Source organism: Balaenoptera musculus, chromosome 16, assembly GCF_009873245.2.
Source record: "Balaenoptera musculus isolate JJ_BM4_2016_0621 chromosome 16, mBalMus1.pri.v3, whole genome shotgun sequence".
NCBI classification, from domain to species: Eukaryota; Metazoa; Chordata; class Mammalia; order Artiodactyla; family Balaenopteridae; genus Balaenoptera; species Balaenoptera musculus.
In genome coordinates, this window is record NC_045800.1 from 7,549,847 (window position 1) to 7,576,015 (window position 26,169).

Here is a 26,169-nt window from a genome sequence, read left to right on the forward strand (position 1 = left end):
TTTCGCTGGGGGCGGTTGGGGGGGAGCCTCTCTCTGGCCCGGGCTTTCCAGGACGGCCTGTGCTGCTGCCCCATCCAGGCTCTGGTTTGCCGGGTGGCTCTTCAGGAGGGGCTCTGCAGTGCTCCCCTCGCCCTCGGGCTCTTCCCTTCCGTGGGGTCTGTCCCCCTCCTGCTCTGCCGGCTGGCACTAGGGCACCGCCAGGCAGTGGAGGGGCAGTGGGGCAGCCACTCTGGGGGGTCTGCGCCGTTACCCCCACCCTCTCCTCGGTTTCTCTCTCTCCCACGTGCTCATCTTTCTGTTCTCAGCCCCTTCTTGGTTCGGGAGACCCTGACCCACCTGACAGCACGGACTACCAGGGCTTTTAGAAAAGTTCACCACAGTTGGTTTCAGTGGCTTGTTCTGGTAGGTATTTATTGAATACCTCCTCTGTGTCAGGCGCTTGGGGCGGGGATAGAGCGAATCAGCCCCTGCCCTCGAGGGGGTTTCTATCTGGCGGAGGAGGAAGGCCAGGGAGCAGTGGATTCCCGTGGATTAGGCCGACTTCCCCGATAGGCGCCTGAAGCGGGCCCTCGGCAGTGTAGGCGTGTAGCGCATCTTCCTGAGCCTCACTTTCCTCATTCTGCACATGGCAGGTGTTTGTGGGATTTAAAGAGACAGTGGCACCCAGGAGGTGCCGGCTCAGCCCCTGCCACCTCCACCCCTTTCCTGCACTTGCTGAGGCGGGAATGTCAGCGGTCCAAGGCCTTCCAGGCTGTGTGCTCGTGGAGACTCCGGTGGCTGCTCCAGCCCAGTGAACCCGGGACTCAAGATGTGGCCTCGCCCTGTGACCTGAGTAGCAGTGAGACTTCATCTTAGCTGTGCCTGCTTTGCCGTAGCAGGGAAGAGGACACCCAGTGGGTCCAGCCAGACTTTTCCAGAGGGTTTTGGGCCCTTCCTGGGATGGACAATGCTCAGCAAAGATAACGCATCATAGCTCTGGGGCTTCCCTGGTGGCGCAGTGGTTAAGGATCCGCCGGCCAATGCAGGGGACACGGGTTTGAGCCCTGGTCGGGGAAGATCCCACATGCCACGGAGCAACTAAGCCCATGCCCCACAACTACTGAGCCTGCTTTCTAGAGCCTGTGAGCCGCAACTACTGAGTCCACGTGCCACAACTACCGAAACCTGTGCACTCAAGGGCCCACGTGCGGCAACTACTGAGCCCATGAGCCACAACTACTGAGCCTGCGCGCCTAGAGCCCATGCTCTGTGACAAGAGAAGCCACTGCAATGAGAAGCCCGTGTACCGCAAAGAAGAGTAGCCCCTGCTTGCTGTAACTAGAGAAAGCCTGCGAACAGCAATGAAGACCCAATGCAGCCCCCAAAAAAAAAAAAAAAATCATAGTATTATAATCACCAAAACCGCCTGCCTGTCTCCTGAAGAAAAAGGACTCACGTTCTGGCCCTGATCAGTGGAATTCTCCCGTGAGAGCTGGGGACAGCTTGGCCCTGTGACTTGGGGCATTTCCCTCCTAAGCCCCCATGCAAGGGTCCTAGCTGGACACCAGGATGAGTTGGAGTTTCATAAATGTTCTTAAGGAAAACCAGGCAAGTGTATTCGGGTAGGGAGTGCCTGTTTGCTTCCTCTTAAAAAGCCACCCTTGCAAGTAGCTCAGCCTCCTCTGCACCCACTGAGATAAAATGCTTTACTAATATAATCGGCGCTCACAACAATGTTGTGTTTTGAAGTACTTCATGCTCAGTTACTGTGAGCTGGATTACAGGTCCCTCCCCACCCTTGTCTCTCCCCCCCGCCCCGTGCCCCAAGTTTGGGGACTTGATACAAAGAAGTGATTTTGTTCTTTTCCAAAGTGGTGCTCTGGGGGGACAAAGGCAGTGTGAAGTGTGGATGAGAGAAGCAGGGCAGAGTGGAGCCAGGCCACTGGCCGGCCGGGGCCGGGTGCCCATCATCAGGCTGCCCGCCCAGCCTGGTTACCGCAGGGCCCCTTCTAGCAGAGACGGTGCTGTGCCTCTTGGTTTCTTTTCTCACCTCCCAGACCGTCCTCAGTGCACCTGTGCTGAACTGGAATTTCCTCTGCAACCAGCTTCTCTGGGGAAGAGCCATGTCTGCCCGGTTATTGCGTTCTTGACACAGGAAACCTTGGTCAGGTGGCAGTCTCATGGGTGTGGCCCGCCCACCGGTTAGCTGGCCTGAGAGGCGAGCCAACCCCCATTCCTGGCCGTGACTTCTAGTGGGTGTGGACAGGGGCCTGGCTGCTCCCGAGAGGCCTTTCTGTGCTGGGGAAGGCGGGGGCTGCCCGGGCAGCCTCAGCGCGCGGCTCCCTCCCTCGGGCTCCTCCAGCGGTTGCCGTGGGAGATGCTTCTTCACGCTAACCCAGGGTCACACGTGTACTAGTTGAATCTCTTTTGGTGAAACAGGGCAAGTGGGGGGGTGAGAGGGGCCTCCACTCACCCCCCTCGCCTTGGCTAATTGCACCCCTTGAATGAGTTCCGTGTTGCAGGGACACTGGACACTACACACTCCATTTTCCTCCGCGCTCAGGCCAGGAGAAGACCGGAAATCAAATAACGTGAGAAAGTGCATGCGACACCAATTATCTGAAAGGCCACAGGGAAAAGTTGTGTAAATACAAGTCAGTGGACAGAAAACAAAACAATTCAGATGCTAAAAAAAAGAAAAGAAAATTGGGCGGAAACCCATAATTACTTTAGGAGTTATGGTAATAAATTATTTATTAATGTAAATTACTCCACAGGCAAAGAACATAGAGGAAACTTGAGCAGAAGGGCCATACATTATGTATAAAAAGGAATTATTGTAAAAATACGATAGCAGCCCTGCTTGTGCCACTCTGGTTCAGGTTTGTCAGCGTTTTAATGATAAGCCCTTATTTTCTGTGTTTAATGACTTGGCTGTTAAAGTCTGCTCTGTGCATAAAAGGGTTTCTCCCGGGGGCACCCTCTGTACTAATTTCTACGGGTGAATCATTCGGCTCTGTTGAGCTGTGCAGGTTGAAAAGATATCACTTTGAGATTTGGTAGCCTTTGGTCTTTTCACTCCACCGCTGTTTGTCACTGAAAGTGGGATGTGATTGCACCGTGCAGGAAAAAGCCAGCATTCAGAGGCTGAGCATTTTAGGTTTCTGAGAACAAACACACACATGACTGAAACAAAATGAACAACAGTGGTAACACAGCCAGAATTTCTGGTCTCTGCGGCTTTTTCCGTCTCTCAGACATGGCCATGCTGCGTATCATCACTGGACCAGGGTCTCCTATAAGAAACTGATTATTAACCAAAATAGGCTAGTATATCCATAACCAAAAGTGCACATGCATGATTTTTTTTTTGGCTGCGTTAGGTCTTCATTGCTGCGCGTGGGCTTTCTCTAGTTGCGGAGAGCGGGGGCTACTCTTTGTTGCGGTGCGCGGGCTTCTCATGGCGGTGGCTTCTCTTGTTGCGGAGCACGGGCTCTAGGCTGGCGGGCTTCAGTAGCTGTGGCTCACGCGGGCTCTAGAGCGCAGGCTCAGTAGTTGTGGCGCACGGGCTTAGTTGCTCCACGGCATGTGGGATCTTCCCGGACCAGGGCTCGAACCCGTGTCCCCTGCATTGGCAGGTGGATTCTTAACCACTGCGCCACCAGGGAAGCCCCTATGCCTGATTTTTAAAAACTTACTTTTAGTGACTATTTTTATTTATTGTGGTCATAGGTGTGACCTTTCCATCTCTAAAATAGTGTAAGGTTTGTCCATACAGAGTGCTTTCGGTTTTTCCTTGCACCATTTATTGGTTTCAGACAGTGTTTCTGGAATAATGTACAGAATGGAAGTAGGTGCAAAGTGTAGTTAGCACATGATGGCTGTTTACAGTGACAAGGGAGCCTCCCAGGCTGCCTTCTCTCCCGTGCTGGTCTGACATGGGCTGGAGAGGGGCCCCAGAGTTGCCAGAGGACAGGGGCTGGCAGCTGCCCGACTGGCCTTGGGCACCCCCAGTGTGGTGCATCGCCAGGTGGCCTTCCACGTGCAGAAATGGTCGTTAGGAGGCAGCCTGACCCAACCGCAAGAGCACGGCCTTGGGATCGCAGGCCGCTCTTTGCTAGCTGTGTGTCCGTAGGTGAGACGTGATGCTGTCTTGAAGTTCAGTTTCCCCACCAGTCACACGGGGAGTGCTGTGAATACCCCACAAGATGAGTACTGTGCTTGGGATATGTGCTCACGCTTTTTCCCAACTTCAGCCAGGATCCCAATGGGGTGTTAGTTAATTAACAGTTAATGTGGATTTATTGACAGTTTCCTGAAAAGCTCTCCCAGCTGTCAGTTTTCTGGTCTGTATAATGGCACCCAGCTTTGCTGCACACATCGGTTTAGAGATGAATCGCAGGCAGCTGCCCATTTCCCATGCTCTGTGCATACCCACAGCCCGGGTGGGAATCTGACGGAGATGGATGAAACCAGCCTTTCTGTCTCTTCAGAGTTTTTGTTGCCACTAGCTTTTCCCAGCGTATCTCTGGAGGTCGGGGATGGAGCAGGAGGTCCATTCAGAGCTGAAAGGGGCCGTCACAGGGCCCTAGTCCACACTTCCTCCTACAGATTGGGAGGCTGAGGCCCACGCTCCCAATGGCCAGTCTGGAGGGTTTTATTTACACCTCTGTACTGTCTGGGGATCCCACTGGGCCTCTTTTTGTGAGAGCAAAGACTTCCCAGAAGCAGTGGCAGCTGCCATGCGCCACCCCAACCTGGCTGGTGACGGCAGGGCCCCAGTAACCACTCCGAACCCACCAGCCTCTCGGGCATCTCCCAGTGCCCCTTGAGCCAGCCTTCCACTTGGTGGGACCAGTGGAGCGTTAGTTGTCTCCAGCCATCCTTGTCCCTTGTCCTCAGGCCTTGGCTGAGGAGCTTGGCATCCTGCGTTGTTGTTGTCCCTGAGCCCAAAACGCCACTGACATTTTATGATTTATTGCAGGTGAGGGGGCACAACCAGAGGCTGAAGCTTGGGTGGGCAGAGCCCAGGAACCTTTTCTTTCTGACACAGCTCTGAATTGAGTCTCCATTCTGGTGATACAGGGAAAGAGGCACTCCCGTGGGCCAGGGCCTCTAAAAGTTCATTTAAAAGTAGTTGACGCCATTGAGGGATAGCTCATGTCCTTGCCCTGTATGTTTTTCCACCTGTGTTCTTTTCATAAGACCGGTTTAATAAAGCTGGTTTCAGAGAGACACCTCAATTCTCTTGAGTTTCCCCTTGAAAGGGTTGGTGAGCTTCTACCCCCAAATCAAGCATAGAGTCCTTGCAGCCCTGAGGCCAAGTTAGCACAGCCCAACCCACAAGGCAGGGCAGGGCAGGGCAGGGCAGGAGACTGATGTCAGTACAATAGACAGGTGTGAAATCCAGGAATGAGTCAGCCGGCCTTGATCTGACTGAGGCCTGCTGCCCCAGCCTGGGCGGCAAGAACCTTCTGTACCTCGGGTCTGTGCTTCAGGTGTTTAACCTTTTCTAGAAACCACATTCTGCTGTGGTTATGTCACCATAAGGCAGCCTCTAAACACAGGACAAAGATATCCAAGGCTGTAAATATCCTCTGTCTTCTGAACATAAGAAGGCTTGCAGTCCACTCAGAACCTGGGCCCCTGGGAATCTCCCTTCAAGTTTAAGGGCAGAAATGGAAACAAGAACATTTGAGGTCAGATGCTGTTTGTGTTCCTCTGGGTGTTTTCTTTCTCTGAGCTCTGGATCTGCGCACCCGGCAGCCTTCTGCCCTCCTTCGTCAGGGGTGGCTTGAGGACCAAAGCCTGTGATGCGGCTGGGGGGTCTGAGCTCCTGCCCCCACGTGTGTGCCCGTCGGCTTCTGTGCCTCGGGGAGTGTCAGGCTCGGTCGTGGCGCCTCGGCTTGGACAGGCACCGTGGAGGCCACCTAGTCAGGCCATCTGCGAGAGAGCTAGATGCTTACGTGGCTCGTGTGTTTTGCGTAGTTTGCCCCACATCCGTGGGAAGAGTGCCGTGTGCGCTGATGCTGCTCCTGTGTGTGACCTCAGCCTTGTGAAGGCAGGCTCGGCAGGGAAGTGGAGGAGCTTTAGCTGCTCCTGAGGGTTGAAGTCAGGGGGGCTTGCCGAGAGCCTGAGTGGCCCTGTGTCCCGGGGCTGTGCCCCGTCTGCTGGAGGCGTGGTGCTGGGAACCTCCCTGAGAAGCTCTAGGCCACAGTGTGTCTCGGCGGGAGGGGGGCTCACGCTATCCCCTTCACGTGAATGGTGGGCCTCTCGGGCCTTTCCCACCGGCCCTCCATCCAGAACATGCCGTGCAGCTCGGGGTCCCCACCCCCTCCTGTGAGAAGGGACCTTGAGGAACTTGAAGGGCGGAGTCCTCCTTCTCCGAAATTCTACTTTCTGTTGTTGGCCCCAAGCAAAACAAACACCAGAACGCCAGTGTTCAATGACGTTCTAAGTCCAGATTTTTAGCGACTGGGATGGTCAACCCTGCAGAAGCTTCCTGGTGTGTCTGGGTGGTCTGACTGGACTGCCGCAGAGGTGTGTGAGAACCCAGGCCCCTGTGTAGCCTGCAGTCCAGAGCAGCGGTTCTCAACAACTTTGTGTTAAAATAACCTGGGGAGTTTATTAAAATGCAGGCTTCTACCCCTAGAGATTCTGTGTATCAGAATCTGGGCCTGGGAATCTGCATTTTAACAACCCAGGGGATGCCCCTGCAGGTGGTCCTGAAACCACACTTTGAGACATCCTCGTGCAGAGCGTCCAGGTTCCCGTTCCAACCAGACCCCACAGAGATGGGTCCCCGGTTGCAGAAGGGCCGAGGCTCAGCCGTCCGAGCCTTCTGCAGCGTGGTCACAGTCACGGCTGCCGTCTCGAGAGCCTGTTCCGTCCTCGCAGGCCCTGTGCGAGGCAACTCTTTAGTTCTCAGAACAGCTCTGCAGGGTGGTCATCACCAGTCCCCTCGTTTTATAGATGAAGAAACGGAGGCTCTGAGAGATTAAGTCACTTGCAGAGCTGAGGCTCGAACCCAAGTCCACACCCTTCCCACCACACCAAGTGAGCCCTGCTCAGTGGAATCCCCACGTCCATGGCCATTGTCACTTCTGGAAGAGTTATAGTTGTTTGTGCAGAAGTGGTATTGAATGGAGGGGCGGGGGTGTCCGGTATCCTCTCCTTGGAGCCGAACCGAGGCCTTTTGTACACCGTGACGTTGGGCCTAACGCTCAGGGCGGTTTGCCATGAAAAATTAGCTTCTATTCCTGTTTCTTTTGTCTGGTGACCTGACCCAACAAATCGCCTTCTGTTCCCTGAGCGAAGGGGGAAAACACAAGGGCTAAACATAGCCTCGATTGTTTTTACTTTTCTTATATTGTACTTCGTGAAGCGATAAAGATAGAAACAATTAAAATATTATCTGCTCCGCAGACAGAACAAGTGGCCACCTGGCTGGTGTTGACACACAGTAGCAGTGCTCAGTATCGGGCAGTGCTTCGTGTTTTCAAAGTATCTTAGCTATTGTGGTGCCAGCCAGTGTCCTGGCTAGTTCATACACAACCATCCCTGGCCGTGGTGGGATGGGGAGTTCAAGGCACAGCCCAGGTTGGACCTGCCTGGCCAAGGAACGGTTACCTATGCCAGGGACAGAGGATAAGCGAGACCAAGTGAACACCCATGGTCTGCTCTGTAGTTTTTATCTGCACTTCGTCATACCCTCCTTCTTCCACCCACCACCGGCTGAGGTCTGCTGTGTGCCAAGCTGTGTGCAGGGCACGGGAGGGTCATGCTGGGACTGTGCTCCAGAACTTCTAGCTCAATAGATGACATAGACACGTGAACAGATCATTAAAGTTCAGTTAACATGAGCCACGTGATTGAAAGTCTAGGCAAAGAGCTGCAGGTGCCCAAGGGCTTGTATGGGAGGGCGTATCTGCAGAGGAGGTGATGTTTGAGTTGGCTCTGAAATGGGAAGTAAGAGACTGGTGCAGGTCTCTGCAAAGGTGTGAAGGCATGGAAGAGCTCACGTGGGAGGGGAAGCTGCAGGTCCACGGCGGTCGCGCTGTACCCGCATTTAACCGGTGGATTGAGTTGAGAACTGACTCTTTTACTCCTCCCTACAACAAAGACATCTATGTATTAAGGTCAATAGAGGCTTACTCTTCAAAACAGAAACAGGTAGTTCCTGTAGGCAGGTAGGAGCACGCGAGAGTTAGCCCTCCAACCCCAGTTCCCACTGGGGATTTGATAGTTAAACCGCAAAACAAGTCGAATGCACACCCCTCTGCAAGAGATGCCACCTGTGCTCCTTCCTGCAATCGATTTATTAAACTTTAGTTTTATGTACTCTTCAGGGCTTTGTACACAAAACCAGGAGGAGTGGGCTTTATGGGCTGTTTCAGGGGTTTTCAAGGATGATCTTGGCTCTCCCTGACTCTTGTCTCACTTCTGCTGTCACAGGAAGTCCGGCGTGCCTGGAGCACAGGGCCTACTGGGGAGACCACGAGTAGACGGGGCCCACGACATGTGCGGGCCTCAGAAAGTTCTCTGGGGGCAGAAAGGAAATGGGACTGGAGTAGGGAGGCCCGAGTTAGGAAGCACCAAGATCACAAGGTAGCCAGTGGAGAGACAGGATGTTCATGCTTAACTGGCTTCCACTTGCCCTTTGTCTCACTATCTCCCTAGAGATGGGGAAAATTCCAGGGCAGTGAAAGAAAAATGGAACAGAAAGTGGTATCTTCTGAGGATAGGACCAATCTCTTTTAATTTCCCAGGTTTCCCAAGGCCTAGGACAGAGACCGTCTCCAGTGGGCTCTAGGCTCCTTAAGTTGGGGCCACTGTGGTGCCATCTTGGGGTCCTCACTGCCCTCGGTTGGGTCCTTGGTTCCTTCCTCATCGACCGCATTTGTGGCCCATGTGGCACCTCAATGCCTTGTCCCAGAAGGGGAGCCGGTGGCGAGCATTGTTTGATGGGAACTTCCTAAAAGACCAAAGGAGCAAACCCAGAGGAGGATGGGGTCATAGGCCCTGGTCCTCCACATATTTGTCCTTATAGAAAACGTAGAAGCTCCAGGGAAACAAAAATGAGAAAAATCAACTAGCTCTCTGCCAATCAACCGTGAACATTTTCGTTTATTTCCTTTTTATCTTCCCATATAACATATGTATTTCACTAAATAGGAATCACGCTGTCTATACAGTTTTGTATCCTGTTTCTTTATGCTTAGTATTGCATCATTAGCATTTCTCCACATCATTAATATTCTTTGAAACTGCTTTTTTCATGCTCCATGGTATTCCTTGGTACTTTATTTAACCAGCCCCCTACTGTAGGACGTTTTAGTTGTGTTTACCATTTTGCCATCACTCATATCATTTTGAAGAACATCATCATACATAAATCTCCACTTGTTTCTGAGGATAACTTTTCTTCTTCTAAATCAGAGATTGTCTTGACTCAGTCAAGGTTAGTTTGTATTTTTAAACATTTTACTCTAGTATTAGTTTACTGAACTTACAACTGCTGACAGATGTCAAATTGAAACTCTTCTAAAAGAATGGTGAGGGACTTCCCTGGCGGTCCAGTGCGTAAGATTCTGTGCTTCCACTGCAGGGGGCGCGGGTTCGATCCCTGGTTGGGGAACTAAGATCCCACGTGCTGCACGGTGTGGCCAAAAAAAAAAGAATGGTGAATATTTGAGGAGTGGTAGGTGGTGAGGACCTATGTTGAACAACATAAATGCTATTTGCAAAAAGATAATTTTTAGTAATGATTTGTCAGTTTTTAGTAATGATTAAGTTACAGGAACACGTATCGAGACTTGCCGTGTGTCAGGGCCTGGGCAGATTTCAGGGATGAGTTGAACTGGATGTTTAGCGTCAGTCCTGCTTTGTTCCCAGCTGGCCTAACTTGGCAGATCTCTCTCCTGCCTCTCCAGCTTCTAAGACCCTCCTGTGGGAACAGCCTCTGGATGATTCCCGCCATGTCCCCTGTCCAGGGTCCCAGCGCCTCAGGCTCTGTGTCTCATGGGTGCACAGGGTGCCCTGGAGGAAGCAGCGTCACGTTTAGCCCTGATCTGGCTTTTCCTTTGGCTCGTGAAGCTCCTTTTGGGCCTCACTGGTCATTCCCTTTGAACCTGTCCAGTAGTTGCTGCTTGTGGCACTCAGCATGGAGTGAGTTCCTTAGGTGTGTCTCTCGGGGCCCTTTGAGAAATGGCCACTGGTAGAGAAGATGGTCCTACAGTCCTTGCTGCCTGGAGCAAGGACGTCACAATTTTCTGAGTGATGGCTCATCTTGAACGACTAGTAAACTCCTTGAGGGCAGGGCCAAGGTCAGACTGCCTTGTGGTTCCCTCAGTGCTGCAGTGTAGCGAAAAGAGCAAAGGGCTTTGGGTTGGGTCAGCCTGGGTCTGCATCTCGTCACTTGTTAGGTATGTGGCTCGGGGCCACTTACTCAACCCCCCCAAGCCTGGGTCTCCCCATCTGGGCAGCAGTGGTAGCCGTGCAGGGCACTGTGCGGGGTTACACCACCCACGGTGGATGTGCAGTAACTGATTGCAGTGCTGAGAATCAGTGTGTGTGAAATAGCTACTGACTGTCGTTTCAGATTTTACTTCTCTCCTTCTACTGACTGACTCAGCCATACTTTTCTCCATATTCACATTTGCACAGTTTATAAATATGTGTAGATTAGAAAAACATAGAAACATGGTAGCATGTTGACCCCTGGCAGCACAGCGTATTTCTTAACTTTGCTTTTGTATTGTGAACTTGAATACAAGAACTGTGTCAAGTTTGTTCTCCTAAAATTCTCAGCACAGTGCCTGATTCCATAGTAGAAAACTGACAAATAGTTCTTGAATATTTCTCTAAAGTAAGGGTTCAAGTGCAAAAGTCTGCATTTCCTAGCAGGGTTAGCTTGTTTATCCATGCATTCAGGGAGAGACCCGAATGTGTAAGTTGAAATTGTACCCTTACGTCTATGCAGCCCAAGACTTACTTCTATAGATTTTAGCCACTTTGTCCTCGATTTCAGCCAGAGAGCAAGTGAACACAAGGAAAGTCCTCAGTGATTGGCAGCTAATGTTGTTGGTTGTGGAACATTTTGGTGGAGGGGATGTAAATCCATGAAATGTCCAGTTTCCATTGTCAGCAAGTATTTTAAGGATGGAATTCAGATGCACTAACCTGGCAGCGCCTCCAGCCCCTCTGAAGTTCTGACAGACTCATCTTTGGCTGTGGTCTTCCCGCCAGGGCGTCGAGTCCCAGCCCCAGAGCAGCAGAGCCCTAAGACGGGCCGTAACAGACACGTTGCCCCCACTCTGCTGCTGGCTAGGGCAGGGGTGAGGCAAGTCAGTTTCCCTTCTAGAAAATGAGGAGCCTTTGGGGTGAACAGTAGTGCTTTGGACTTTCCTGGGAGGCAGTACGGTATGTTGGAGAGGAAACCGTCTCAGGCGTCCTAGGGGCTGCCTGGATCCTAGACCCAGAAGCCCTGCTTCTGGCTCAGCACCGTGGGACTCCTGTCCCCTCTCTGAGCCTCAGTTTCTCACCTGTAAAGCGAGGTTGGACTGCATGGCTTTTAAGGGCCTTTCTGGCTCTAACATCCTGTTTAAGACGGGTTCTTGGTGAGGAGGTAGAGGGCTGGCACGAAGGCCTTCTCAAATCCTGTTTCTCTTTGTCGTTTGCGAACCAGAAAATGACAGATGGCGAGACCTGGACAGGAAGTGCCCTCTTCAGATCGACCAGCCGAGCGCCAGCATCTGGGAGTGCCTGCCCGACAAGTGTCAGGACGGCGCTCTGTGGCACCGGGAGGCCGCGACCGCCTGCGCGGTCACCAACCTGATCAAAGACCTCAGCCTCAGTGACCACAACGGGAACCCCTCAGCGCCCCCCAGCAAGCGCCAGTGCCGGTCGCTGTCCTTCTCCGACGAGATGTCCAGCTGCCGAACGTCGTGGAGGCCCCTGGGGTCCAGAGTCTGGACTCCTGTTGAGAAGAGGCGCTGTTACAGCGGGGGCAGCGTCCAGCGCTACTCCAACGGCTTCAGCACCATGCAGAGGAGCTCCAGCTTCAGCCTCCCGTCCCGCGCCAACGTGCTCTCCTCGCCCTACGACCAGGCGGGACTTCACCCCCGATTTGGCGGTCAGCCCTGCCAGGGGGCGCCGGGCTCGGCCACCTGCAGACAGGCAGGCGACATCTGGGGCCCCGACCCGAGCCCCGTGGGCGGGGCCCGACTGGACATGCAGCGGTCCCTCTCCTGCTCGCACGAGCAGTTCTCCTTTGCGGAGTACTGTCCCCCCTCAGCCAGCAGCACCCCTGCCTCGACGCCGGAGCTGGCCAGACGCTCCAGTGGGCTCTCCCGCAGCCGCTCCCAGCCGTGTGTCCTTAACGACAAGAAGGTCGGCGTCAAGCGGCGTCGTCCCGAGGAGGCACAGGAGCAGAGGCCCTCCCTGGACCTGGCCAAGATGGCGCAGGTAAGAGCCCCAGAAGGCGCTGCAGCAGCAACCAGGTGCTTACCGGAGCCGCCACGGCTCCTGGCCCATCCCGGGCAACTGCAGGGTGCCAGTGTCGGAAATGCCCAGGAAGTGGGTTTATTTCCTCGTTTTTAAAATTCTATACAGTGAAAGATGAAATCAAGCCCCCCGTTTTTTTTTTAAACATCTATTTCTTTCCATTTAAAATCAGAAATGCTCTTTCCCTCTGCACACATGCTAGTGGTACAGGAACAGACAGATGATGAGAAGCAGGGTGTCGGGCAGTCCAGCATCACCAGACACTGGTGGTCCCCCTCCTGGCACTTTCTGGAGCCTCTCCCAGGAGCCCATCCCTGCAGCCACCGTAGGAACTGCTGGCACAGGCCGGGATTCAGTGTCACTCGGATCATGCTGATCCTGAGATCAGGACCGTGGGTGATAGTTTTAAAGAACGAGAAATGGGGGGAGGCACTTATTCTTTTGATTAAACTGCCAACAGTGTGAGACCATCAAGAAATTGTGGTCACTCTGCTCTGTGCCACCTGTGTAATCATCCTTGCTGTTCACTGTAGGCGAGGCCTCTGGCCACACACCCCTGTCACTTGTGCTTTATCCTCCGAGTCTCAGAGCCCTGCCTCGTGCTAACACTGATCTTGGGTATGGGTTTGAATGAGATGAACTTGGAGTTAATACACCATTATCAGGACAGTCTCCAAGCGTGAGCGCTGCCTGCGTTTGGTTCTCACTGCGGGGTCCCAAGGATCAGAGCGTGACAGTGAGGCCCAGGGAGCAGGGCTGGTCCTTGTGGCCACCTGCCCACTGGAGGACAGATGGGTGTGGTGGGTAGAACGCGGCGCTCTAGGTTCTGTGTCCAGGGGCTCCTCAGGTGCTCAGAGCCACGGTTTGAGCATTATCTTTTCTAGTCTTGTTATGTGAGTACCTGTCACGGCTGGGCTTGAGGGAGTGGGGACTAGCTTGGCGGTGAGAGGTTGGCCTCGCTCGTGAGCGTATGGCCACGTCTGTGCAGGCAGGCTTGTCGTGTCCACCCCTTCCCAGGCGGGCACCACTGCCTTCCTTCAGTGGCCAGTGCTGCTTTTTCAGCCGGGCCTCCTTTCATTTCAGAATGAAAATACAGCTTCTGTTTATGGCGTTTCCTTCTCCTCTAGTTCTCCCTCCAAGCCTAGAGGTCCCCCCAAAAGAAGAGGTGCAGGTATCTCTGGTCTAGACCACCCACCTGACCCCTGAGTCCAGCCTTTCTGGCCACCTTTGTCCAAGAGCCCAGGCCCTGCCCTCATGGTCAGTTTCCCTTCCTCCCAGCGCCTCTCCAGGGGTGTCCAAGCTAGACAACGATCTAACACATTCATTCAAGTTGGACAGGCAGGTGGAATTTTCCTTCCTGGAGAAACGTAAATAGGTAAAAAGGCTGGAAAGGTAACAGATTTGGGTGACTGCTGAAGGAAACCCAGAGCCCTGAGTTGTGGGTACGATAAATGGCTTCAGTTAAATTTTTAATGCTGAGCTTATTTTATTAGCTAATAAGCTAGATAGGTCATAAAAACAACGTACAGGTGTAATTGTATTTTACTAGCCACAGGTTGGAATAACACCACTGGCATCACTGGAGACATTTCCCGTCCTCACTTGGGTAGAAACCATTTAAAGATATTTCGCCCGGTGGGACTGTGCCCAGATGTATGGACTCTCCCCTGGCTCCAGGCAGCCCCCCAAGGCCCGCAGGAGTCTGCCCTCATTCTGCCTGTCTTTCCCCAGCCAAGGCCTGGAGAGGGCAGGGTCCCGGGAAAGCAGAGAAGGGGCCCCTGGGAAGCGTGTGGGCCAGGGGGCTGCGGCCAGAGCCCTGGGGATGGATGGGCTCTGAGCCACCCCCGACCAAGCCTCTAGACCCAGCCAGCCCTCTTCCCCTGGGGCGCCGCCTGCTTCGGCTCCCCCAGCCGGGTGATTCATGGCCTCGGGAGGTGGGCCTTCCTCCTCCGGGAGCCTTGAAAGCCAGGCCCAGGGCCACCTCTGTGCATTTGAAGAGCCCTGGATGCAGCCTGGAGCATGTGGGGCCCTGCAGCCGGCACCCTGTGAGTGGTGGTGTTGCTGGGGGAGGGAGGCAGGGACCTGCTCGCAGCCAGACAGCGGTTGGTGCAGGACTTACTGCCCCCAGACCCTGGCCTCCGCGTGCTCTTACCCGCATCTGTAGCTGCCGGGAAGCGAGCGGGTCTGCACGACGGTAGGAAGGCTGGCTTGTGCCGAGGGTCAGCGCTGCTCTCTGTGTCCTGCTACCCTTTCCTGCAGCCGGATCGCAGACTCTCTCTCGTGGGTCTTTTGATCTTGCTTTATACGTTCGCCTCCCTGGCGGGAGGGGTTCTGCGTGAGCATCATTGTCAAGGAGCCCCTGTGTGCGTGGGCTCTGGGCCCAGGTGCATGAGAGACTCGGGCTGAAGGTACAGAGTGAGCGCATTGCGGTCAGACCTTTGGGACAACGGGCAGCTCTGATAAACCCCGGCCACCAGAGGCGCTGACCGGGGCTGGGACCTCCCTGGGGTCTGTGTGAGCACCAGCGGCGCCCAGAGCAAGGATGGTAGCCAGGGCCTCTCCCGGCTGCCACAGAAAAGAGACCAGGGAGGGACCCCGGGAGAGTCAGGAGGGCAGGAGAGGCCAGACGCCCTGAGGTCCTTGTGTGCACAGGGAGGCCCTGGGGTGGGCACCGTTGTGAGGTACGGGCTCTGAGCTAGAAGCCGAGGCCTTGAGAGGTAGATGTGACCTTGGGCTGTGTCCCTCCCAGCCCCTCCTGAGGAAACAGACCCTTCTGGAACACGGTGTTCACCTTTAGATCCTCATTTGGGGGGGCGGGGCGTTGACAAATCAGAAGGCCTCAGAGATGGGGCAGGAGGCTGGCAGCCCTGGGCAAATTGCTTAACATCTCTGTGCAGCAGATAATACCGGCACTGCCACCACCACTGTTGGGAGGAATAGGGGAAGTCACGTATGTGCGCATGTGTGCGTGTGTGTGTGTATGCTGTGTAAATGTGTCAGTGTGTCTGTGTGCACATGTATGTATGTGTGTAGCTATGTATGGATGTCTGTGTATAAATGTGTGTATCTGTGATATCTTTTGATACATGTGTGTGTCTTTATCTACACACACATCACCTGCACATTGGCCCAGGGAGTGCTGACAGATACTGACTGTTGTCGTCGTGATGGCAGGGCTTGGGAGGGAAGGCGTGGGCTTGTTCTGGGCATCTACAGAGGCAGAACTGGGCTTAGAGGGTGACGTTCTGAAGACGCCCCTTTTCTTTATCCGACATCTCCTTCCTTCTGATTTTACCCTCCCTCTTCTGTCCTTGCCACTTATTTCTTCTTGCTGGTTCCTCTTCTTGCCTCATCCTTCTCTTTTGAAAATGGGAAGGAGGCCTGCCCTGCAACCCTGCTCGGCCTGCGGTAAACTCCATGTTTTAGAGCTGGGGGTTGTGAAATGGGGAGAGAATCAGAATCGCCACCTGCCAGAGGAGGCTGGCATGTGTGAGCGTTCTTGTCTCATGTCTGTCACCCGTGGTACCAGGATGGAAGGGACCCCAGGAGCCCACCCGACGCCCCTGCGGGCGCCCTGCCCTCCCAGCCAGGTCTCCGGGCACAGCTCCCAGCTGGCAGCAGCGGTGGCTCTTGTCCCTCGCAGCAGTGGGGGAGGGGGCTGGTGAGAATTGCGTTCAGATTGTCTTTGCTTCTTACAGCCTGAGTGCCGGGCTCTCAGGCAGGGAGCTGGGTCTCGAGTGAGGGCGGGCGACTGTAGGGAGGGGGCCCCCGTGGGGAGGGACGGCGCAAGGACCTGGCCCCGAAAGGCCCTCCCTCCCTGTAACCGTGACTGCAGCCCCTTGTTCCACAGAGCCGGATGCTCGAAGGTGGCCCAGGGGTCAGTCTTGCCTCGTGCGCGCCAGGGCTGGTCCTGCTGACCTCCGCGCGCAGCTTTCCTCACGCGCTCTGTCGAGCCGCCTTCTGCCTGGTGGTTTATGTGGAGCTGCAGCCGCCTCTCTGCAAAAGGACAGTGTGTGCCATGGAGGGCAGGGCCCGCCCGGCCTGAGCATGTGAGCTGTTTATTAGTGGGACTTCCGCTGACATTATTTATTACTGCTTTTTTGAGGCCTGGTTTGACCACCAAGCGTTGGTTGACTCCCAGTGAGACCTGGGCTGTGCGTGGCCATTTAGACATGGATCGCATGGGTGTGAGCGAAGATTTCGGCAAAAGCGACAATCAAGGATTACCCGCTGAACGCCATGCCCTGGGTGTCACAGGCCCTGCTGTATTTTTAACTCCAAGCTGGTCAGCTTGAAAGAGCAACAAATTGTATTTCTCAACAGTGCTTCCAACAGAAGGGAGACGTTTGTGAGGAGGGGTCAGGATGCTGGAACAGAGGTTTGATTGATTGCAGCTGCCCACACACTGAGCCCCCGAAGCTCCCAGAGCAGGCCTCAGAACAGGCAGCAACTGTTGTGTTAGCAGATGTTGGAGGGGCCGGTGAAAGCTGGCCGGGGGCAGTGTGGGGTAGGAAAGAAGCACGAGGTAGAAACTACGCTGAGAGCCACGGTCCTGCGGATGAGTCCAGGGGAGCAGGTTGGCCAGGGCTGTGTGGGCTCTGAAGGGTGAGGGGTTGGTGGGGGAGGTCAGCGGAAGGCTCATCGCAGACGCTCCTCAGTAACTCGTGCCTCTTTGCTGGCAGGGTCGCCCCTGGGTGAGGCTCCCCCGGTCAGCCTCCTGCTCTGGCCTGTGTGCTGTGGGGGGGGGTCTGCCTTTAACGAGCGGTGGCCCTCACACCACTGGCTGCACTCCGGCAGCCCTGGCAGCTGCAGGCCAGCTGTGCTTTCTCTTGGCAGAGTCCTGGGCTCAGGCCTGGCCTGCCTGAGCCTTTATGGCCTTCTGTCCCCTCTGCCAGCAGCCGGCCACCTCACTGGCTCCAGTTTGCTGCCCCTTTGCACCCTTAGCATCCTTCCTGCGGGTGCGGGGAACTGTGCTGACAGCAAGCAGAGGAGTTCAGAGGTGGGTCGCCCTTCACAACACAGAATGCAGATGGGTGTTAAGATCTTTGAGGAATAGTCATGGAAAGCCCTGGGATTCCAACTGGGATGATATAAATGCTAAATAAAAGTAAAGGCAAAACCACTGTGGGCACATGGGAATAGTTGCTTCCCGTGAGGAAACAGGATGGGCTTGAACAAAGGAAGAGAGCCTTTAAGACCCAGGCCATCAGAGCAGTGGATGCCAAGGGTGGCAGCTCCTTCCATGCTCTTGACAGACATTGCTGGTCAGTTGCGGTGGTCCTTCTGGTTGAACTCAGAGGAAGTCTAGAATCTTCCCCTCCGTGATCTTGGCAGCCACTGCTAAGTGATCTGCCACCTCTGCTCTTGTTCACCCCTCACTCGAGAGTCCGGGAGAGTTGGTGACTTGCGCAAAGCCATGCGGCTCCTGAGGAGGCTGGGAAGACCGGGTTCCGTGCTCCTCCTGTGCTGTGATCTGCCCCCAGGTGCCCCTTCCAGGTAGCTGACACTCGCGGGACACAGAGGGCGGCGTAGAGGAGAAAGTGTGAGCTCTGGTGTCAGGTGGGGCTCAGTTCCCCACTCTGCTACTTTTTTGAGCTGTGTGCCCTTGGGCAGGTCACCCTCTGTAAGCCTCCATTTTCTTGTCTGTAAAATGGGGATGACAGTTCCTGTTTCTCATGGGTGTGGGCAGGACTCGCGTGGCGTGCGTCCAGCCAGGGATGATGCTTTCCCGTCAGAGCCGCACCCTGCGGCCTGTCTCGTGGGCTCCGGCGGTCAGCTGGGCTTGCTGCTTCTGCTACGGGGTGTCGTGATCCTGCAGCCGTGGAGCAGGGCAGGGCCCAGGCGGGAGAAGAGTTTCAGCTCTCTCTCGTCCTTCCTTTCTCTCAGAAACACCACAGAAACCCTGATGGGGGTTCTCATAATTTGAGGAAATCCCCATTCAGACCCCTGGATCCTTCCTTGTGTCCCAGGCACAGCCACCAGGTTGCATAAGCCATCTGCTTAAGGTCACTCGGATCAGGGCCGAGTGTTGACACAATAGCTTTGATCTCCTGGGGAAAAGAAAAATAGAAGGAGTTCAACTGGGGACATGCCAGGGAGGCAGCTTTTAACGCCACTCGGTGATTTTCCATGCTTTAATTGAGAGCCTCTCTGAGCCGAAGGGTGATTGAGGCGACAGAGCTCTGGGGGTGCCCAGGGCTTTCTGGATGGGGCCTCTGCTTCATAACCCAGGTGCCCAGGTGGAAGCCCCTCCAGCTCCCCGCATGAGCTTGGGGCACCCGCGGCTGGCCAGGCCCCGCTCCCGTGCCAGGCATGGAGGCAGGAGGCAGACGCCCTGCCCCAGGAGCCCACAGCCTGTGGGCCGGTGGGAGGCGCATCTGAGGACATCTCTGGCCCTGCTTTGTGGGGAACGTCTGGAAAACGTCTACTCTGTTGTGTTGGATGTTTCCAAGGCAAGTCCCCACGCGTGGTGGTTCCGCGTGCCTGCTGAAGTCTTGTGTTGGGCGGCAGAGTGAATGGCCGGGACCTCGGTGTTGCTGTCAGTGCCCTGTCCGCCTGCTGTGTGCATTGGGCATCTCTGGTCCCTGGTAGCATTTAAAAGAGGCCAGGCTTCCAGAGTGTTCTCACAGTGCCTTAGAATTGTGGGACCGCGGAAATAAGCCCTGAGGCGGCCCTGGAAGAGTGCAGGTGGGGTGGGTACGGGGGCTTGCACGAGTGCGTGCGCAAAGGTCAGAGTCAGGAAGGGGCTGGGAGGAGCCTGGTGTGGCTGGAGCAGAGCGGACGATGGGGGCAGGGGACCCGAGTGCAGAGGGCAGGGCCTTCTCGGGAGGTCCTCTGAAGATGTTTGTCTTTAATTCTGAGCGCAGGGGGAAGCGTTAGAGAGTTTTAAGCAGGGGAGTGACAGCCCCGCCCTCAAGCTCCTGGCTGGGGGGAGCAGCGTAGACTGGGGGGTGGGGGAGGCAGGGAGCTGTTGGCAGATAGGACCGTGGGCTAGACCAGGGCAGGGGGCACGCTGATTCCTGTTCGGGGCTGAGACATTCTGGAGGCGCGACCAACAGGCCCAGCCAGGGGGTTGATCTTGTCATTAGCTTCCAAGCCACAGACCTCACTGGGCCGAGAATCAGTCACCCTAATCCCCAGAGATAACTGTCTTTAAGCTATCGTGTTTAGAGTTTGCTGATCGTAAGTCCCTTTTGTTATCTCACCTGCAGCCCTCACTTTGCCTGTATTTCTTCATGATCTGTTCTCAGTAGAAGTGAAGTGTAGCTGGTCACCATGATTCGTTTTGTTTCCACAAGTGTCCTTGAGACCATCCCGCCCCCAAACCCTTATGCATCAGTGCTTTGCCAGCCCAGGCTGCCCTTTCCCACCCTGAGGAAACCGATTCCTACCCTTTCTTGTCACGCCTGCCTCCAAGCCTCCGACACCTTTGCTGAAGCTTCTCCGTCCTTGTCCACTTGAAACTGGGTCCCCTGTTCTGGACTTGGCTGGAGAAGGCGGGGCAGCTCGGGGCCGCAGGAGGATGCTGTCACAGCTCTGAGGGCTTGTCACACTGGGTCGCGTCGAAGCTGTGCCGCGTCTGGTCTGTGTACATCAGCTGAGGCAGCGTCTCTGGAAAATGAGGGGCCTGCAGTGGCCTTTGTGAATCCGCTAACGGAGCCCAGTGACCTCAGCCCAGCCTGGAAGGATGCAGGGCAAGGGGCCGCTTGACAGAAACCCGGAAGGATTTCAGCACTCCCTGTCTTACCCCTACGTCCTTACTGGGGATGGCGGGATAACGCCTCCCCGGAAGGAGCTCCAGGCCCTCGGTGAGCCTGTGGGTCTGCCCCTGGGAGGGCCGGAGACAGGGAAGCACGGAGCGGGGTCACTGAGACGGACGTGTGACTAATTATGAGCCGGGCCTGAGGTGACGCGCCTGCCGCCTACCTGTGCCTTTTATCCTGTACAGGCCGCTGGCTTTCGTGGGGACCCGCACAGGGTGAAATGATGCCCGTTTCACCTTTTGTAACATAGTCCCCCCGTTGTCCCAAGCGTGGCATCAACATAGAGTCCCTGTTGACATGAGCCATTTATCTGTAAAAGTTTTGTGGAATCAGCCGTCCTGAATTCCTGGCCTTTCTTGCAGCTTCAGGCCACAGTCGAGAACTAAAGAAAGCAAATGCCACGCAGGAGGGCCAGCCAGCCCTTTGCCACGTCCCCAAGCCGGCAGGAACTTGGTTTGACTGGACTCGGAGTGGGTGTTAATTGCCTATTTATGGCGAGAAGATTAACAAGGCCTCCTTTGAAAGTTGTGCATAGTAGAACTCTTGGATAATTCCTTTTGGGGAGGGCGAGGGGTGGCTTTTTTTTCTGTCTTGGAAAACAAAAGAAATGGCTGGTTCTAAAATACAAGGCAACCACCAGAAGCTTCATTTGTGCGCAGTAGCAGTGAGCTCACATCATAGTATGTCACTGAAGGCCACAGGCCCAGAGCCTTCCCTGAGACAGTGCAGGGGCCTGTAACGCGTTTCGTCTTGGTGGAGAGGGTGGTGGCCGTGCGGCGGGCGGAGCAGCGCCGCAGCCGTTCCCTTGACGGAGCCCTGTGCGTGGAGAGTGGGGCCGGCGGCCTGGATTAGCCAGGGCCTTCCTGGCGGGGCCGGAAGCCACCCCGTGTGTCCAGAGAGGTCGCTGTGGACAGTTGTTAACCAGGTTCCTGAAGACCCGAGAAGCCGAGGTGTGAACACCGGGTATCACGGAGGCGGCTACTGCCGGCAGCTGCTCCCACCGGGAAGAGGCTGCCCTTTGGAAGGCCCGGCAGCTGGGAGTCCGCAGGCCCGTGGGGCTGAGGGGAGGGAGGGCGAAGAAGTCGGTTCTGTGGATGCTGGAAAAGCTGCAGACTGGAGGCAAGTGCTGTGAATAGACCAAACTGCTCCCGCGGGTGAGGAGCAGGGCTGGGGGGCAGTGACACAGGAAGCTGACAGGATGATGCCCAGCCCTGCCCCCTCCTCCGGCCCTCGCATGGACATAGCCTTGCAGGGGGCAGATGGCAGAGCCCCGGCTCCAGAGCAGAGTGCAGAGCGGGAGTGGCCTGGAGCTGAGACGATGGGCAGCTCCGGGCTCTGAGCTGACCCTTGCCACCTGGGGGAACCCCTGCCCTCCCACCTCCATGCAGCTCCCGCGTCCTAGGGCCTGGCCGTGGGGCACGCTGTGCAGACCAAGGCGAGCCCGCTGTTCTCGGTACCATCTGGTGTCCTAGGCCAGGACGCTAGGGGCCTGCTCCGCTCTCCTCTCCACTCCCCACCACCTCGTCTGCACTCAGAGGTACTTCCCTGGTGACTGCTGGGTGGCACTCAGGCCCAGAGGTATTTCTGCAAGACACACACAATCGCCACTACTTTCTATAAGCTACTTTCTAGAAAGGGGGGATAATAAGCAAGCAAACCACAGGCCAGATAATTTCCGACGGCGATATGTGTGCCATAAGGAAACTAAAGCAGGTTGGTGTGGTTTGTAATGCCGGGTGGGGGAGAGGAGATGGAGGTGGCCGGCTTCAGATTGGAGGGACGGGGAGGCCTCCCTGAGGAGGTGACCAGAGGAGGGGATGCGTTCAGCTGCCACATCTTCACACGTCAGCCTGGCTCAGGCCCTGGGAAGCGGGGTCCTGACTCCTAACAGTACCAGCCTGTGTTTGCAGCAGGGTTGGGAGGGAATTGGTTGTTCTGGGCACCCCTCCAGGGTGTCGTCTCCCTCATCCACCCTGGGAGGGCTCCTCCCCTTCCTCTTCAGGGGAGAAAACTGAGTGTGGGCTGCCTGCTCGCTTGCCGAGTGACAGAGCAGTGACAAGAGCCCCGGCCACTCTTCAGCCCCCCACGGCCCGTGGGCCACGACCTCTTCAGAGGGCCCCTGCTGGGGTGGGTCCTGCCACCACTTGGGAACCATGGGCCTGGGCGAGGCTGGGACTAGGCTTCGGGTTTCCTGAAAGTAAGGTGGAGGTGGTGGCATTGTCACCACAGGCTGCTTTGGCCCAGGGCCTCAGGACGTTGTCGGGAAGCGTGACTGTTATTTATCATATCCACTAGGCCCATACACTGATGAAGTAGCCTCGAAATTCTAATATCACACCATCTAACTGACTCATCCTCCCAGCCCTTGGGCAGGCTTTGCATTTCTTGAGCTGTGAGTTTTCTGGTTGGTAAACCAGGGCACCGGGGGCTTGAAGAGGTCCCGTGTTTCGGCACCAGGGCCTCCCTAGGAGGCTGTTTCAGCTCTGCCCAAGCAGTGCGGCCCAGCTGTCCTGTTCCAGGTCCTTCCATAGTACAAGGCTGGAGCACAAGGGAGACTGGCCCTGCAATCTGGCTCTGCCATACCGAGGGGAGGCGCCCAGAAAATGTCAGTTATGTCCTGCAGGTGGACATATCCACAGTCTGTAATAATCCTCTTAGCCCCCAAAGCAGAGCCTTCATTACCCATTTTTGTGATTTGCCAGAAGATCTCTTAAGCCCTTGGCTACTGCCATCCGCCTCATCCCCAGAGTGGCTCGTCTTGTGGGAGGGAAGGGGGTCGCAGCCAGTCCTGCACTTGCCCGAGCCCAGGGTCTGGTTGGCCTCCCCTCTGACCCCCAGCCAGGCTGTTCTGGACGCAGCCCTTGGGCACTCGTCTCCCTTCCCTCCTGGAGTCCTGCTCTCCCTCTGAAATGGTGGGCATGCCTGGACATGGGGAAAAGAGGCATGAGAAATGGGCCTCCTGTGTCCCACAGGGAAAAGTCCTAGCAAACCCTTTACTGAGCTGACTTGGCAAACAAGGTGCAAGGTGGCGTTGAGGGTTTGCTGTGCCAGTGGCTCAGCCAGGCCGGAGCTGTGCTCACACTCACACGAGGGGCTCTTCTCGCCCTATCACCCCAAATTTCTTGTCTGCCCCTTTCTCATGTGGGTTCCCCGGGAAGATGCTGAGACCAGGGGAGGGCCCTCGTGGGCCATCTGGGTGGTCTTCTCCCGTCCTGCCGTTCTGTCTTGGAGCATCACGTGTCCCCTGTGGGAGGACGGATCCTGTCTGGGACTCAGTGCCATGGTCCAGTCTTGCAGAGGGTTCTAACTGCATTCCACCTCTGGGCCAGCGCACCGTCCCGTAGCCCCTTCATAGTAGGGACCAGCTTTAAACAAGCCTAATCCACCTAGAGGAGTTCCATCTCACTTTAATCTGGAACAGTCTTGGACAATGGAATTTTCCAAGAATTGATGGCAAATAAAAATGGGAACAAGTATGCAGGCCGGGGAGCCAGCGGCAGAAAAGACCCTTTTTCGTTGCGTTCAGAAACGGCCAGGAGAGGAGCGGCACAGTGCAGTGTGTTTGGGGCGAGCGTTTTAGCAGACCTGGGCCGATGGTGCAGCATTAAGTATTTGGCAAGAGAAGGGAGATGGCAACTGCACTGGTGCGAGGTTAGTTGTCCCTCGGCAGAGACACCAGAGCTTCAGCGTGACGCACGTGAGGAAGCTGTGAGCCTTGCCCGCGTCTGCCTCTCACCTAGGACGGCAGGAGTGGAAGGGCGGGTTCTGGGCTCCAGGGCCAGTTGGGCCTGGCATGGAGTGCTGGTGTACCACTCGCCAGCCAGGTGGCCCTGGGCAAGTCACTGTCCCGCTCTGGGCCCTCGTGTCCTCTTCTGTGTGATGTGGGGTTTGAGCTTGTGGGAGCGCCTGCAGCAGGCCTGGTGCACAGACGCCCTCAGGAAATGTTGGCCCTGGGATCCGTGTTGTCACCACTGTCATCGTTATTATTTCTTTGACTTATTACTGCTTGTGGCCTTGAAGTCATTGTCACTAGCTGGATGGGCAGCCCAGTGAAGGAAGCAGCAGGCCGCCTAGCCCGCCGCCTGGAGGCCTGAGAGGGGCCGGGAGGCTGGAGCGGAGGGTGGGGAGGCGGCCCTGCCCAGCCCTGGGGCCGCAGGGGCCTCAGAGGGCAGCCTCTGACCACACAGGTGGAGTGAGAGGCAGCAGCTGTGGGGCTGCTGACTGCTGGCCAGTGGGGTGGGAGCGGGTGTGCAGAAGAGACTCACCCATCGAATTTTCTCCTCAGAATAGCCCTGTGAGGTCGACGCATCTTATCCAGTTTAAGGGCCGTAACTGAGTCTCAGCTCCGTGCAGCGGAAACAGAATAGGAGCCATAGAGATTATTTAAAATTTTCTAGTAGCCACAGTTAAAAAGAAAAAAGGAACAGGTAAAATTAATTTAATAATATATTTTATTTAACCCAATATATCCAAAACAGTGTCATTTCAACGTGCAATCAATAGGAATCAGTCGTTAGTGGAGATGTGTGCTTTTCATTTTTTAAACACTAAGTTTCCAAGCTCAGGATGTGTGTTACGTTTACAGTACATCTCAACTTGGACTGGCCACTTGTCCAGTGCTCAGTGGCCACAGGTGGAAGGTGGCTCGTGTAGTGGACAGTGCATTTGCTCAAGGCCACACCAAATTAGGTGGCCGAGCCGTCAGCCTCCGGAGCTCATGGCCTAGGTAGGCAGGGAGGCTTTGGGGTGGGGACGTGAGGGATGGGACTGGGACTCAGCCGTGGTTTAAGGGGCTCGGCTCTGCCACCCAATCAGAAGCCCTGTCCTTCGCGAGGCCCCAGGCACGCAAGAGGCAAGGTGGCAAGAGGCCCTGCTCTGACGTGCAAGTTCCCTGGGGCTGTGCTCTCTCTACCAGGGGACCGGGAGCCACGGAGCGTTTGGATGCTCGAGGGACCGCTCCGTCATGGCACAGGGACATCACAGGCTCACCTGCTGTGCCCCCTGTGGAGCAGGTCTGTGGGGAGGGGGAGAGCCTGCCTTCTTCTCCGAGGCGTTTTTTCTGTTGGAGTTACCGTGCCTGTGCAGCCCCCCTCGGTCTGTACGTGGCCAGGGCAGAGCTGGGGGAGAGGTGGGGAGCGGCAGCAGACGGGGCCTGACGGGCTGGCCAGTCGGGCTCTTCCTGTGGGGTCCGGGTGGGGACGCTGAGGTAGGCTTTGCGGTGCCACCTGCCCTGGGTCACGTCTCTGTGCTGCCGTCCTGCTCTCTGATGACCGGGCTGTGTATTTGCTCCCCCGCCCCCCGAGCACAGCACGAGCTCCGCACAGCTGACCAGCTCTAGGCCTGTCCCTGGGGGCGGGCTGCACAGCCCCCAGCGCTCAAGCAGCGGGGTGCAAGGGCAGGTGGGAAATGGCCCAGGGGTAGAACGTGGTTCCCGAGCAGCCGTGTCCCTGGAGCTTGGCAGCCTCCTGACCACAGTTTTCCTGGAAATTGTATCTGTGGTTCTAGTTTGCACCCCCTGCCAGGAGGGACTTATAGGAAGGTGGGGTCTACAGCTTCAGCAGCCTGGGAACTTCAGACACGGCCCCGCCCTCCATGGGAACCTTCTGGGCCCTCCGACTCCAAGCAGCAACAACCCTGTGAGCTGGTTCAAATCAGCGTGCGTTGATTGAATGCCAGCTATGTACGAGTGCCTGGACCAGGGGCTCAGGGGACACCAGCATGCCTAAGACCCCGGCCTTACCTTTAAGGAGTTTGCAGGCTACAGAGGGGTCGGGTGGGAGCAGCTGTGTCTCTGTAGCCAGCTGCAAGCTGGTGAGGTAGCCGTGTCCTCTGAGGGTTTGGATTCAAGTTCTGGACTCATCCCTTCATTCAGCCATCGTTTACCAAGCACTTGCTGTGTGTCGGGTCCCTGTAGGCTCCAGGG

At 55.9% G+C, this 26,169-nt stretch overlaps 1 protein-coding gene across 2 annotated transcripts in view; it reads left to right on the forward strand.

The window, feature by feature from the left end:
* Nucleotides 1-26,169, forward strand: part of FAM53B (family with sequence similarity 53 member B) — a 113,726-nt gene that overhangs the window by 46,757 nt on the left and 40,800 nt on the right. For both annotated transcript variants that reach the window (XM_036828739.1, XM_036828740.1), the window contains exon 4: nucleotides 11,666-12,444. In XM_036828739.1, coding sequence (XP_036684634.1) covers nucleotides 11,666-12,444 — 779 coding nt within the window. The remainder of the gene's footprint in view (nucleotides 1-11,665; nucleotides 12,445-26,169) is intronic.